Source organism: Acomys russatus, chromosome 15, assembly GCF_903995435.1.
Source record: "Acomys russatus chromosome 15, mAcoRus1.1, whole genome shotgun sequence".
NCBI lineage: Eukaryota > Metazoa > Chordata > Mammalia > Rodentia > Muridae > Acomys > Acomys russatus.
Genome location: NC_067151.1, coordinates 59,278,006 through 59,290,970, shown reverse-complemented (window position 1 = coordinate 59,290,970; position 12,965 = coordinate 59,278,006). Strand labels below are relative to the sequence as shown.

Here is a 12,965-nt window from a genome sequence, read left to right as displayed (position 1 = left end):
AGACCAGCATGTTCAAGACAGACATCAAGGAGAAAAAAGTAAAGGTATCACAAAGAAAAAGAGAGGAAAAAAGAACCTTCAGCATATTTTAAATATCAGGAGCAAACACAAGTCAGGACTGAATACAGAGCATTTTCCTAAAACAAAAGCACAACCTAAAGCGAGGTGTAGGTTAGCCATCCTGACTCTTCAGGGGACCGACATGTCTCAACTATCAGTGACCCCCATATCCAGCCACGAAGATGTTATACACACACCGCTTCTGACAACGTCTCCTAAAACGTTTAAGCTAATTACTTTAAATTTAAAACATCAAATATGCCTGTCAAACCTAAAATTACAAGCCTCTCAAGTAGTTGGTTGTTGGAAAGTTTCTAAGTCTAAAGATACGTCCCAGCAAATTGGCACTTGCCCTAGGCCTTCCACTTTGGTGCCTGGAAAATAGATGGAAACTTAAGAGAAAATTAGATTGTCAGTTGTCATCTACTCTTCTCATTATAAATTTTTCAAAAAAAAATTTTTTTTTAAATTTTTTAACTATTGTCAGAAGTTCCAGACACAAGTTCAGAAGAAACTCAGATGTCGAGCTCTCCCTTAGCAGGTTGCTTGAACCTGTTCTTAGACACATTTCTGTGTGATAAAATCTACTGCACTTCATAAGTTTGCAAATATGAGCCTCTTAGTCTTGTAGAAAAGATAAATGTGCATTTTTTATTTTTTTATTAAATACTCCTTTCCTGCCATATATTAAAACTGCTAACTATGTGACCATTAGGAAAATCATTTGTGTGGTTTTCTCAGTCAGCTATTTATTATTTAGGTCTTACTAAATCCTTATTCATCCCATCAAATTTTTAAAAATTCTCCACTCACTTTCTCCACCTCTTTCTACTAATTATGTGTTTCCTAGCACAAAACAATCTAATGTTGCCATCTTCCTCACAGGACAACAAATGAGAGCAGATACACAGCATCTGGTGCTGTGTTATTCAGTCAGTATTCAAAAGTTATTGTGTGGTGACAACACTCCAAGTTCTAAACATGTATTAAGACTGAGTCAAGAACACAAGAGTGCAAGAAAATACCAGAGAAAGAGAAAGGGAAAAGAAAAACGATGCTCATAAAATTTCATATGAAATACATATTTAAAGTAAGCAATACAAAATCTACAGTAAGTGTTCAAAAAGGAGTTACTAAAGAAAATATTCACAGTAGTAAGAAGATTGCAAATGACTATTTTAAGATGTATATTTGGTAAGACTTTATAAATCTAATATAAAAATCTGCTAAAACAAAATTATTTTCATCTTTAAAAAGTTAAAAAGAAGCTGGGCGTGGTGGCACAGGCCATTAATCCCAGCACTCAGGAGACAGAGGCAGGCAGATCACTGTGAGTTTGAGGCCAGCCTGGTCTACAGAGCAAGTCCAGGACAGCCAAGGCTACACAGAGAAACCCTGTCTCGAAAAACCAAAAAAAAAAGAAGAAGAAGAAGAAAAGTTAAAAAGATAGCAAGACATGTGACTACAGTCACAGCTCTGGAGAGGCTGGAGCAGGGAACAGTGAGTTGAAAGCAAGCCTAGGCTACAAAAAAAAAACTTATCTCAAAAATAAAACAAATAAAAGATTAAAATACCATACAATAGGGAAAACATTTCATTATGTATCTTTTAGTACAGCTTTTTTAAAACTCTTTACGGAAAAAAACAGTAAATATCCAGTCAAATAATACAGTGTTAGGAGATAATACGTTGTTAAATTAAGTGCAAGGATTCTGAAGGCAAGACCACAATACAGGGTTTGAATTCTGGCATTTTTACCAGCATATCATCTGACCAGACTACGTAAGCACAACTGAAACTTTTTCCACCTTCTGAGCACATGAAAAAAAAAAAAAAAAATAGGCAGTGCTTCCTAAGTAACAGACCACTGCTCTTTAATTCTGATAAAGTAGCTCTATTTATTCAGATAATCCCATTTATCTGAATAAATAATTAGGCTGAACCTTATAAGACTCTAAAATCATTTCCAAGAAACCTGGTTTCTAGACCTGACGGTTGAGCGCATCTGTTTTTTTCACAGAGCTTCTTTCTACTTTAAGGACTTCAGGCCCAAGAGAAAGCATGGAAGGGAATGCTTGAAAGACATATCTTCAAGCGAGGGGATAACAATTGAGATGTAATCTGAATAAATTACTTAAATAAATAAATATTAAAAAGAAAAGAAAAAATATCTTAACTTACGATGTCTCTAAAAACAACTGCTCGAAGCCGATTAATGTCCATGTCTTGCAGAAGCCTGTCAAGATCTCTTACTGGAGATATACCACCAGTCACAATGTCCACTGGGCTCTATTTGACATGATGATGATGACAATGACGACGACGACGACGACGATAAACATTTTTTAAAAATCAATGAACACAATAAAGTATCAAGAAAGCATAATATATTTTTTTCAGTTTTTTTTTTTTTTTTTACATAATTTTTCTTTCCTTGTGGGAGTTGAGTATAAAAGGCAAAGGGAGTTAGGAGAAAGCTAACATACCTGAATGAAACGTATCATAGCAGCAAGGAAACGTATTGGGAAAGCAGACAAGATTAAGTCTACGCAAATATTTGCCATATACTTAAACACAAACATTCGGATGTTATATTGACAGAAGAAAGAGACTATTTTAGAATCTACATGAGATTTATTTAGCTTTATGTTACAATTAGCAACCTAATTTCGGATCTCAGTTGTAGACCATAAACATGCTTTTGTGGAATGAATGGCTCCGCCTTTACCTTTGCTGCAGACTTCCCCATGGGAATCAGGCCGTGCACTGTTTTCAATCCTTTTCCTGTGTCTCCTCTAGCTTTTAGCTGGGAATGCTGTTGACACTCTAAGCAATTCCTTACAGCCACTGCACACACTATAATGCATTTTAAGGAAAAGATTGGGAAAGAAAAGAAAATTTTATTTAAGGATATAAATTTTATTTAAGATATAAATCACCTACACAATACAATTCCTGTTACACTTTATTCAAAACAGATTACCTTCAACAAATTCCTAAAATTTCCCTAGACTATGACCTAGTATTTATTGAATGATTTTATTCTCTGTTATGGCTAAGATCCAGGAAAGCAGCTCAGGTGGTAGCATGCTTGCCTAGCACTGCTGAGACTTTGGATTTGACCCCTCTGCTCAATTCCAGCCGTTGGGAGGAGGAGGCAGGAGGATCACAAGTTCAAATGCTAACTTCAACTACACAGCAAGTGCAAAACCAACCTCACCTTCGTAGAACCCTGTTTCACAAAGTGTTCTCCAGCCCCCTCAAGAATGACCCAGGGATTTCTGCTGAATAAAAATCAATTCAGGTATGGTATGTTTGCTGTACTTCAAGTGACTGAACCCAGAGCCTCACAGTGCTAGCCAACTACTCTGTGTAATGCTGCGGCGCACAGCCAGCCCAGTTCAGAGATCCTAATGTATTTAAAAACGTAGCAGCCCTGCACAAACAAACCTACATTCATATCTCAACTGAACTGATTAAAGTTTTCAATTTTACTGCACTATAAAAGCCAGCACTAATGGCTTAAGTTAATAAGCGATAGCTTCTATTTTGTTATGCACAAGATGAACTTTTTAAATGATTTTTACAAATTGGTATGCCAATTTCTTGAAAGCATACTCACTCTAAAAACTATGCTCAATGGCATTTCAAGTGAAAATTATAATGGTATAAAGAAGTCTAATTGTGGGTATTTACTACTTTATATTACTTATTCTTTTTTTTTCATTTTTTAATTGATAATATTCATATTACATCTCAATTGTTATCCCATCCCTTGTATCCTCCCATTCCTCCCTCCCTCCTGCTTTCCCCCTACTCCACTCCCCTATGGCTGTGACTGAGGGGAACTTCCTCCCCCTGTATATGATCCTCGGGTATCAAGTCTCTTCTTGGTAGCCTGCTATCCTTCCTCTGAGTGCCACCAGGTCTCCCCATCCAGGGGACATGGTCAAATATGAGACACCAGAGTTCGTGTGAAAGTCAGTCCCCACTCTCCACTCAACTGTGGAGAACATCCTGTCCATTGGGTAGATCTGGGTAGGGGTTCGAAGTTCACTGAACGTATTGTCCTTGGTTGGTGCCATAGTTTGAGCAGAACTCCTAGGCCCAGAATCGCCCATCATAGTGTTCTTCTTGTAGGTTTCCAGGACCCTCTGGATCCTTCTATTTCACCAATCTCCCATACTTCTTTCATGTAGAGTCCCAATAGGATGTCCTCACCTCTGTCCCACTTTCCTGGTAAGTTAAGACTTTCATGGGACATGCCCCTTGGGCTAGTGTGCAGATATAAGTGAGTATATACCATTTGAGTCTTTTCTGCTTCTGGGTTAACTACTTCATTATGATCATTTCTAGTTCAATCCATTTGTCTACTTATTACTTATTCTTGATAAATATAGAAAAATGACTCATTTATTGTGTTCTCTACTTTATTTTTATAAATTACTGTCCTCATAAAGGCAAAGTTCCCAAGGATTTGCTTCCATTCCTTGGGCCCTCTCTCCCCACTATCTCCTCTCCATAAGCAAGTCAATTTCCCCAATCTCAATAGTTGTAGTTAGATGTAGGACTGAGGGAGGCAGAGGCAGGTGGATCTTTGTTAGTTCAAGGCCAGCCTGGTCTACAAAGTGAGTCCAGGATAGCCAAGGCTATCGTGTCTTGAAAGACCCCCACCCTATCCCTCCCGGCCCCGCCTGAAAAAGCAGGAAACCATATTCAAAGAACAAGAGTTTATTTCATCTAATGAAGACTTAACAGTGAACCGTCAAACAGTCATTCTGTGTATGCTCACTTTCACTTAAATAAGAACTACTCCCAGAAGAACTGAGATTTAAAGATTTTGTTGACCCAGAAGCAGAAAGAGTCAAATGGTATACACTCACTTATATATGGACACTAGCCCAAGGGATATGCCCCATGAAAGTCTTCATTTACCAGGAAAGTGGGACAGAGGGGAGGACATCCTATTGGGATTCTAGGTGAGAGAAGCATGGGAGAATGGGGAAATAGAAGGATCCAGAGGGTCCTAGAAACCTACAAGAAGAACATTATGATGGGCGGAGCTGGGCCCAGGGGTCCTGCTCAAACTATGGCACCAACCAAGGACAATACGTTCAGTGAACTTCGAACCCCTACCCAGATCTACCCAATGGACAGGATGTTCTCCACAGTTGAGTGGAGAGTGGGGACTGACTTTCACACGAACTCTGGTCTCATATTTGACCATGTCCCCTGGATGGGGAGACCTGGTGGCACTCAGAGGAAGGATAGCAGGCTACCAAGAAGAGACTTGATACCCTATGAGCATATAGAGGGGGAGGAGGTCCCCCTCAGTCAAGAGTCATAAGGGAGGGGAGTAAGGGGAAAATGGGAGGGAGGGAGGAATGAGAGGATACAAGGGATGGGATAACAATTGAGATGCAATATGAATTAATTAATAATACATATATAAAATAAAGATTTTGTTAAGTATTTTAATAAACTATTCCAGCTTATTTGAATAAATGTGTACTTGAATAACGGCTACTGAGAACCTTCCTAGCAAAGTGTGTTTGGAAGATAAAGGGGTCAGAATCTCGTGGTACTCTGGAGACAGACAAACATGCTAAGTAGATCTTATGCCAATCCCAGGCCAAACTGGCTAGCCACCACTACGTGCACTAAAACGCAGGCATATGGCAACGTGTAAATGTACACCTCCCCAAAATAAGAAAAGCGTTACTTTAACATGTGGGTAACTGAAAATATTAGGTGAGCTTTGAAAGTAATGGATTTTAAAAGCTTACCCAGTCGGAGACACTGTCGCAGAATTCCTCCAGATGACATATTTTTTTCAGCTTCAATTTCAGCGAAACCAAGAGAACTTGCAAATATAAGCACATCCACAAGGCTAGTCAGCCTCTGCAGAAACGTCACTGAGGCTTCCACGGAAAGGCCCTGAGTGGGCTCAATAGTCTCCAGCTCATGCTGCAAAGTGTAAGGTTTGGAAATTACATCTACATTCACGTTTTAGCAGACGCATTCCTAAAATTTCCAGCTTTTCTCAAGGCCGGGTTTTCTGGAAATCTAGAACAACAGACTGATTTCTCTTTTCATCTTAAAAAAAAAAAAAAAAGGGCAATGAGGAAATTTTCATCATACTTTTCACAAGTGAACTTATGCCTAACAAAGTCATTTCCGTTATAGGCTTTTCATTCCTGCAATACATCCTAAAATATTTTCAGGTAAATATAAAAGATGTGTTTTTACTATGGCAAGCACTGCACTAAGCTTTAATCAATAAGGATACAAAGCATTCATGGTTTCACACCAAGGGAAGAGTGAAGTCCTTACTGTGGCCGATGTCGCAGCTGACAGCAGTGGCAGTATACCCCCACAAGCCATGACCATGTTGTCCATCACTTGAGAGATGAGATGAATTGTGTTGTGTACAAAGATGACATTATCACTGCTATTCACGAAATCCATAACTGTCTTTGTTGAATGGCTGTCCAAAGATAAATTATGTTTACTAATGAAGCAAAGGGAAGGAAATCACAGTGTACCACATACCTGCTTCAGGAAAGGAAGGAAGGGTAGCAGAAACTGGGGGGCACACTTCCTCAGAACGAGTAAGCCCCTCTGTCAGCAGCCACTGTCTATGTCCAGGCAGCCTTGCTAAAGCAGACACTACTCAATTATACATTTGGAATGTATATTATACTTATTGAGAAGTCACAGTAAAAATTAGGAGGCAAATAGCACTACATGTGATATAAAAATGAATTTTTACTAATACTTTCTTGTGTAATGGCATAAAATTCTCTTAAATGTGGTAAGAGTAACACAGAAACAAAAATCAACAAATTGGGTTCTTGTAAAATTGTAAATCACACAATGTAATATAACAGGAAATATATATATTACTTATAACAAATAAGAGCAATGCATTACATAAATTTCAACTAATTTTTGGCATTTACAGTAATAAGCCCAGTTGGAATAGTTCCAACTAAGTAGCTGCTAATTAACTCTAGTCTAGAAAAAAATGCTCTAGCAAATCTTGAGCAATTTTTAATGAGAAAAATCTTGAGTTTTCATGGTTTCTTAATCTAAACTTGGATTCCATTCATAGGACAGAGAATAAATGGTAATGTGTCAGAACACTAACATAGAATGATTTATATTCTGCTTTTTCAATCAAATGCCTGGGGTAATACAAAATGATTACATAAGTGTCTTTGAAACAGAAACTAAATTCCTGCTTATTTTCTGTGAGGAACACAAGGACAAACCTTCTCCACATCTGTATATCTGTTTCTATGGAAAATAAGAGATCAGTGAGCAAACGCTGGTGCATCTGAGACCACTTGAACTCAGGAATGCGAAACATAGCCGGCCTGGAGTCCCTCCTTTGTTGGCCCACAGCGCCTGGTGCTGTTCCTTGGCCTGGCGGCTCCTGTTGTCTTGATATCTAATAGAGAAAAGTTTAAGACGCAATGAATTAAGTTTAACTTCAAAAGAAGACATTCAAAAGATTTCAGTAGCTTCCATAAAATGCACCTAACAAACACCCAAATACTAGTACACTTACCAGTGAGTCCTCTTACCATACATGTAAAACGAAATATCAATAATGCTAGTACCACAATTCAACAGTAAGCAGCATGGAGCCATGCCGCTGCAGACACTGCCCCTGTGTAGCATTTCACAAAGAAATTAGGCAGTTTTTAATTCAGTACCTAGATTATTTTTATTAGTTAAAATAAGAATTAACAAAAGTGAACATACAGAAGAGCAGACAAAACAACAAGAACCAAAAGAAAGGGAAAAAATGAGAGGCAGAGGTTAAGAAGCAACAATATGCATCCAACCACTTGTGCCACGTGTCACTGTGAAATACTGATAAAAATAAAAGCTGTGTCTCTCAGTCACACAGATTCTTCTCATGGTACAAACAGACCCTTACATTTGAAACCAGACTTAATGCATTGGTAAATATACTGCCCCAGGCTCAGTTTAATTGAAGAATAAAAAACAAGTATCAGCCAGGCATGGTGGCGCACGTCTTTAATCCCAGCACTCGGGAGGCAAAGGAAGGTGGATCGCTGTGAATTCGAGGCCAGCCTGGTCTACAAAGTGAGTCCAGGACAGTCAAGGCTACACAGAGAGATCCTGTCTCGGAGGAGGGGAGGGTGAAGAAAATATCTCCTAGAAATGCTTTATAAACTAAACTTATGCCAAATGGCTGAATGTGGTGTTTGGTGATGCTATATTAAAATTACAACCAAAGCTGCCATTTAGTAAACTCACACTGGATCTGTGAGCTTAATCACTGTAGAGTATTTATATAGCACACATAAAACCTTGTGTCCAATCTTCAGCATCACAAAAATGAATGAATGGATGACCATAAGTTCAGAGTTACTGAGCCAGGAGCAGTGGTGCATGACTGTAATCCTAGCACTCAGGGACAATGAGGCAGATGGATCTCTGTGAGTTTGAGGCCAGCCTAATCTACAAAGTGAATCCAGGACAGCCATGGCTATACAGAGAAACTCTTATCTCGCGATGGATCTCTGTGAGTTTGAGGCCAGCCTAGTCTACAAAGTGAATCCAGGACAGCCATGGCTATACAGAGAAACTCTTATCTCAGGGGGAAAAAAAATCAGAGTAACCTTCGAATATTATATAACCACATGAAATATAGTATTTACATATATACTTGTGATTATGAATATTAAACTAACCAAATACAAGTATCCACAATTGTCGTTTTTAACTCAGTGCAAATTCATGCCAAACAGACAATACAGGTAGGTACATATGACTTACACAGACAAACATGCAGGCAAAACACGCATGCATGTTTTTTGGTTTTTTGAGACAGGGTTTCTCTGTGTAGACTTGCCTGTCTTGCACTCGCTTTGTAGACCAGGCTGGCCTCGAACTCACAGCGATCTGCCTGCCTCTGCCTCCCAAGTGCTGGGATTATAAAGGCGTGCACCACCAATTTTTTTATTTTTTTTAAGGACAATTCAATAATTACCTCAAGGCCATGTCGTTGAGGCTGTGGTGCTTGTGTGCTCGCACTGGCCTTCAGTTCAAACCTCTCGGTATCTGAAGCAACACTGGAAACATCCAGCTTGGCAATCTTTTGCTCAGAAGTAGCAGGCGTCTCAGACACAGCATCAGCACATTCAGTAGCTGATTCTGCTGCTCCAGAAAGGTTAGCTGCGCTCCTGCCTTCAAGCTGCACCTCATCACTGTCTAACTGCACAGTTGTTTGGGAAACAGGAGCTTCTGGTGAGGTAGCTAAAGACCCTGTTGTGGCCAAAGTTGAAAGCTTAGACTCTTTAGAATCTCCAGTTTGGAGATCATTATGAATTTCAGCAGCCGGCGCTTCCTCTTGAACTTTGCTGTCACTACCACACATGTCCGGTCCTTCTCTGGCTTCGGAGGCAGCTACAGACAAACTATTACCTTGGAGCTCTGTGGTCAGACAGGCTTCTTCAGTAGGGCTACCTTCTACCTTCAGTTCCACATAATCATCGTCATCTTCTTCCTCTACTCCAGATTTTTCTAGTAACTCTGGCATCTCTGCAGCATCCTGTTCTGAGGGAGAACTTATGGAAGCACTTATTTCACTGATGGTCACTGTATCTTTGCCAGGTAGTTCAAAAGAATTAGAGGCTGCAGTCACAGGTTCCCCTTCTAAGTCACAGGCATCCCTTGTCTCATTTGTCGTCGTCTCTTCCAACGTGGCTTGATTCAGCAACTCTTGATTTTCTTGCTCCATTTTTTTTTCTCCACTGGACACATCAGCTGTCTGCAATTCAATGGTGGAAGCAGAATCTACTGAGCTTGCCTTCCCGATACTTGCGTTCTCATCCCCGTTTCTAGTGAAATGAAGAGAGATGGGCGAATCCTTCCGATCTGAGTGCTGGGGCTGCACTGGAGCATCAGCATCCCTGGTAACACCCGTGACTTCCGGAGCCAGACTCAAAGAACTCGGCCCCAATTCTTCGTCGCCTTTCCCCTGCTCTTCCCTAAATATACTGGCAAGGTTTTCTTTGTGTATTTCAAAAGTAACCTGTAAAAAATACATGTAATCAGTTAAAAGATATAATCAGTACCATTTACAGAACATAAATTCTTTCAATAATATCTTAAATGTATATCTAATAATAATAAAACTTACATTTCTTATAATTTATTTTGATAAAATAATTTCAATGGGAACAGGTGGCATACCATGAAATAACAAGAACATAATTAGCTAGATTACTTATAAATATACATGAGAAGAGAACTGACTATAAACAGAGCTATAATCTACAAAAGCTTATTTAAACTTAGCTACGGACACAAGTTATTTTCCTAACGGAAAAACAACGAAACCTTCCCCCAAAGGCCAACCATTACTTTCAAAGTTTGAACTCGTTATAAAAGGTGTCTGTTTCTTTCAGTTCACTTTCTGTGCACAAATATGTTCATCCTATTGTAATATGAAACCGGAGACAGAGTTATTAAGGAGAGAAAAAGAAACCACCACAGGTTGGAAAGCATATACCTTCAGGATTTGAGATGCTTTTAAAATTCAAAATTTGGTTGCTTTACTAATTTCCCCTTAATTTATCCCAGTAGTCTAAAAGTTAAATGGTAACTAAACAATTATCACTGTTGTTATCTTTTTATGCTGTTTTTCTAAAGGTATTTGTGAGTTAAAACTGATAATTCACAATTAATTACCAGATATTGTTCTAAATTACCCAGCTACAAGACTAGTCATTAATCTTCACAATCACCTGACTGCTAATCTATAGCTGTTCGCAATGTTTGGGATAAACTCCCTGTTAAAGACACTTATGTGCTATTAACTACAACATTTTTTTGCCATTGCTTGCAATGAATTTATAAGGCACTCAAATTTACTACCTAGAAGATAAAAAATTAATTAAGACACTAACATTATAGTTTCATTTCAAACATTAAGATTCTTTAACTCATAAAAATTTAGACTTTTTAAAAATTGGGAGGCATTTTTAGCAACTGGTTTTGTTTTAAACAAATGCATCTTTTCACTGTCTTCTTATGTACAATATTTGCTGAATATGACAGCTTAGTTTCTACTTAGGCTAACAATGTTTCCCACAGCACATAAATAAGACATGCTCTATCTCCCTATGAGATAGAAACGCACGTCAGCCAAAACATTACTACTACAGACAGGATCTCTTAGAGACTGACAGATCGGAGTTCAACAGTCATACATGGCAGCAGATACAGCCGTAAAATCTAATTATACTTACTGACTTATTTTATACAAAGCATTGATTCAAATCTACATTCAAAACTAACTTCTCTCCTAGTAGGGTTTGCTGTTAAGACAACAAATACAAGGCACATGCTCTCTCAGGGAACAACTAAAGTGGACGTATTATGAAAATAACATCACAAACTCAACAGCGAAGGCAAATTGTCCCTTAAGAAAACCAAGCGAGACATGCCATAAGCACTGTGCATTAATCCATTCATAATATGAACTTAAGTGATTATAAAATAGGTAAATTCACATGGCTCAAATATAAAAAGTATATAGTATAAAATATCTTTCTACCACTCTCAACCTTAAATGCAAAGGTCCTACCAACAATCAAGCCATTAATCAGCTATTAATTTTTCATGCATCATTCCAAAGTATTGTTTTGTACAGACACACAGGTATAAATTCTTAGTCTGATGCTTTTTTTATTCAGATATACTACATATACCCAAATTTCCTCATATTTTTCACCGAATTATTTGTGGTAAATTAGGTCAAAATGATAGTACTTTAACATCCCCCCCGCCCCCGCTCTTGAGACAGGGTTTCTCTGTGTAGCCCTGGCTGTCCTGGACTCACTTTGTAGACCAGGCTGGCCTCGAACTCACAGAGATCTGCCTGCCTCTGCTTCCCGAGTGCTGGGATTAAAGACGTGCGCCACCACGCCCAGCTAACATCTTCTTAATAAAAGGGTTCATGAATCATTTTATAAATCTAAGGTAATTTTTATGTATTTTCGGCGAGGTATTTGATCATATCCCTTGGACACAGTTATATCGTCTTTTCTATCAATTTCTAATTATGAATACTACTGTTAGTTTTAGGCCATTTGACTTTGGTTATTGAAGAACTGTGTTTAATTTTTTTTTTTAAACAAAGATGTCTTTTATTGCTTGTAGTTGATAGAGTTCAGAGTTCTCTATCACCTCTACATACTAATGTTGATGGCACTAGAAGGTACTCTGCACGTGACTGGAGGAAAAAAGTAACCACCAACCCAGCTATAAATCCAGCAAATTGCACTGGTAACCTGCACGGCGGTGACACAGCAGTACCGACACACGTGCAAACTCACGGAGACATTGGCAGCATGCACAAAACCTGCATGGCTCTGCCCCAGACGGGTTCCCAGTGCTAAGAAGGAAAGTGGACACTAGCCCCATCCCTCACCCAGTGCTTGTCCCATTGACAAACACTCACAAAGGGAAAACCTTGTTTTCTTTAATGGAAACTTAATGAGTATATAAACCACACCTATGAGCAGGCTCCATGACCAGTAGTAGATGGCCATTTTTGAAGATGTTTTCTCTCATAATGCTTTGTTTGGCCATTTTTTACCTTATAGATCTTATCTTTGTATATTATGGTTTCTGATTATGTAATTTTATGGTGTGTGTGTGTGTGTGTGTGTGTGTGTGTGTGTGTGTGTGTTCCTCATGCTTTTTCTTTGTTTTGTTTTGTTTTATTTTAGCCTCGTTTGATTGTTTTTATTTGCCTGTTGGTTTTCTAAAGACAGAGAAAGAAGATGTGGAGTTAAAGATGTGGGGACCTGAGGAGGACCTGGGAGGACAGGAGGATGGGAAACCATGATTATAATATA

At 38.7% G+C, this 12,965-nt stretch overlaps 1 protein-coding gene across 1 annotated transcript in view; it reads right to left on the bottom strand.

Moving 5' to 3' along the window:
* Lrba (LPS responsive beige-like anchor protein) overlaps positions 1–12,965 on the bottom strand; it is a 540,702-nt gene that overhangs the window by 423,753 nt on the left and 103,984 nt on the right. The window contains exons 23-28 of the mRNA XM_051157393.1: positions 9,089–10,132; positions 7,335–7,513; positions 6,394–6,547; positions 5,847–6,027; positions 2,789–2,916; positions 2,242–2,349 (exon numbers count right to left, since the gene is read on the bottom strand). Coding sequence (XP_051013350.1) covers positions 2,242–2,349; positions 2,789–2,916; positions 5,847–6,027; positions 6,394–6,547; positions 7,335–7,513; positions 9,089–10,132 — 1,794 coding nt within the window. The remainder of the gene's footprint in view (positions 1–2,241; positions 2,350–2,788; positions 2,917–5,846; positions 6,028–6,393; positions 6,548–7,334; positions 7,514–9,088; positions 10,133–12,965) is intronic.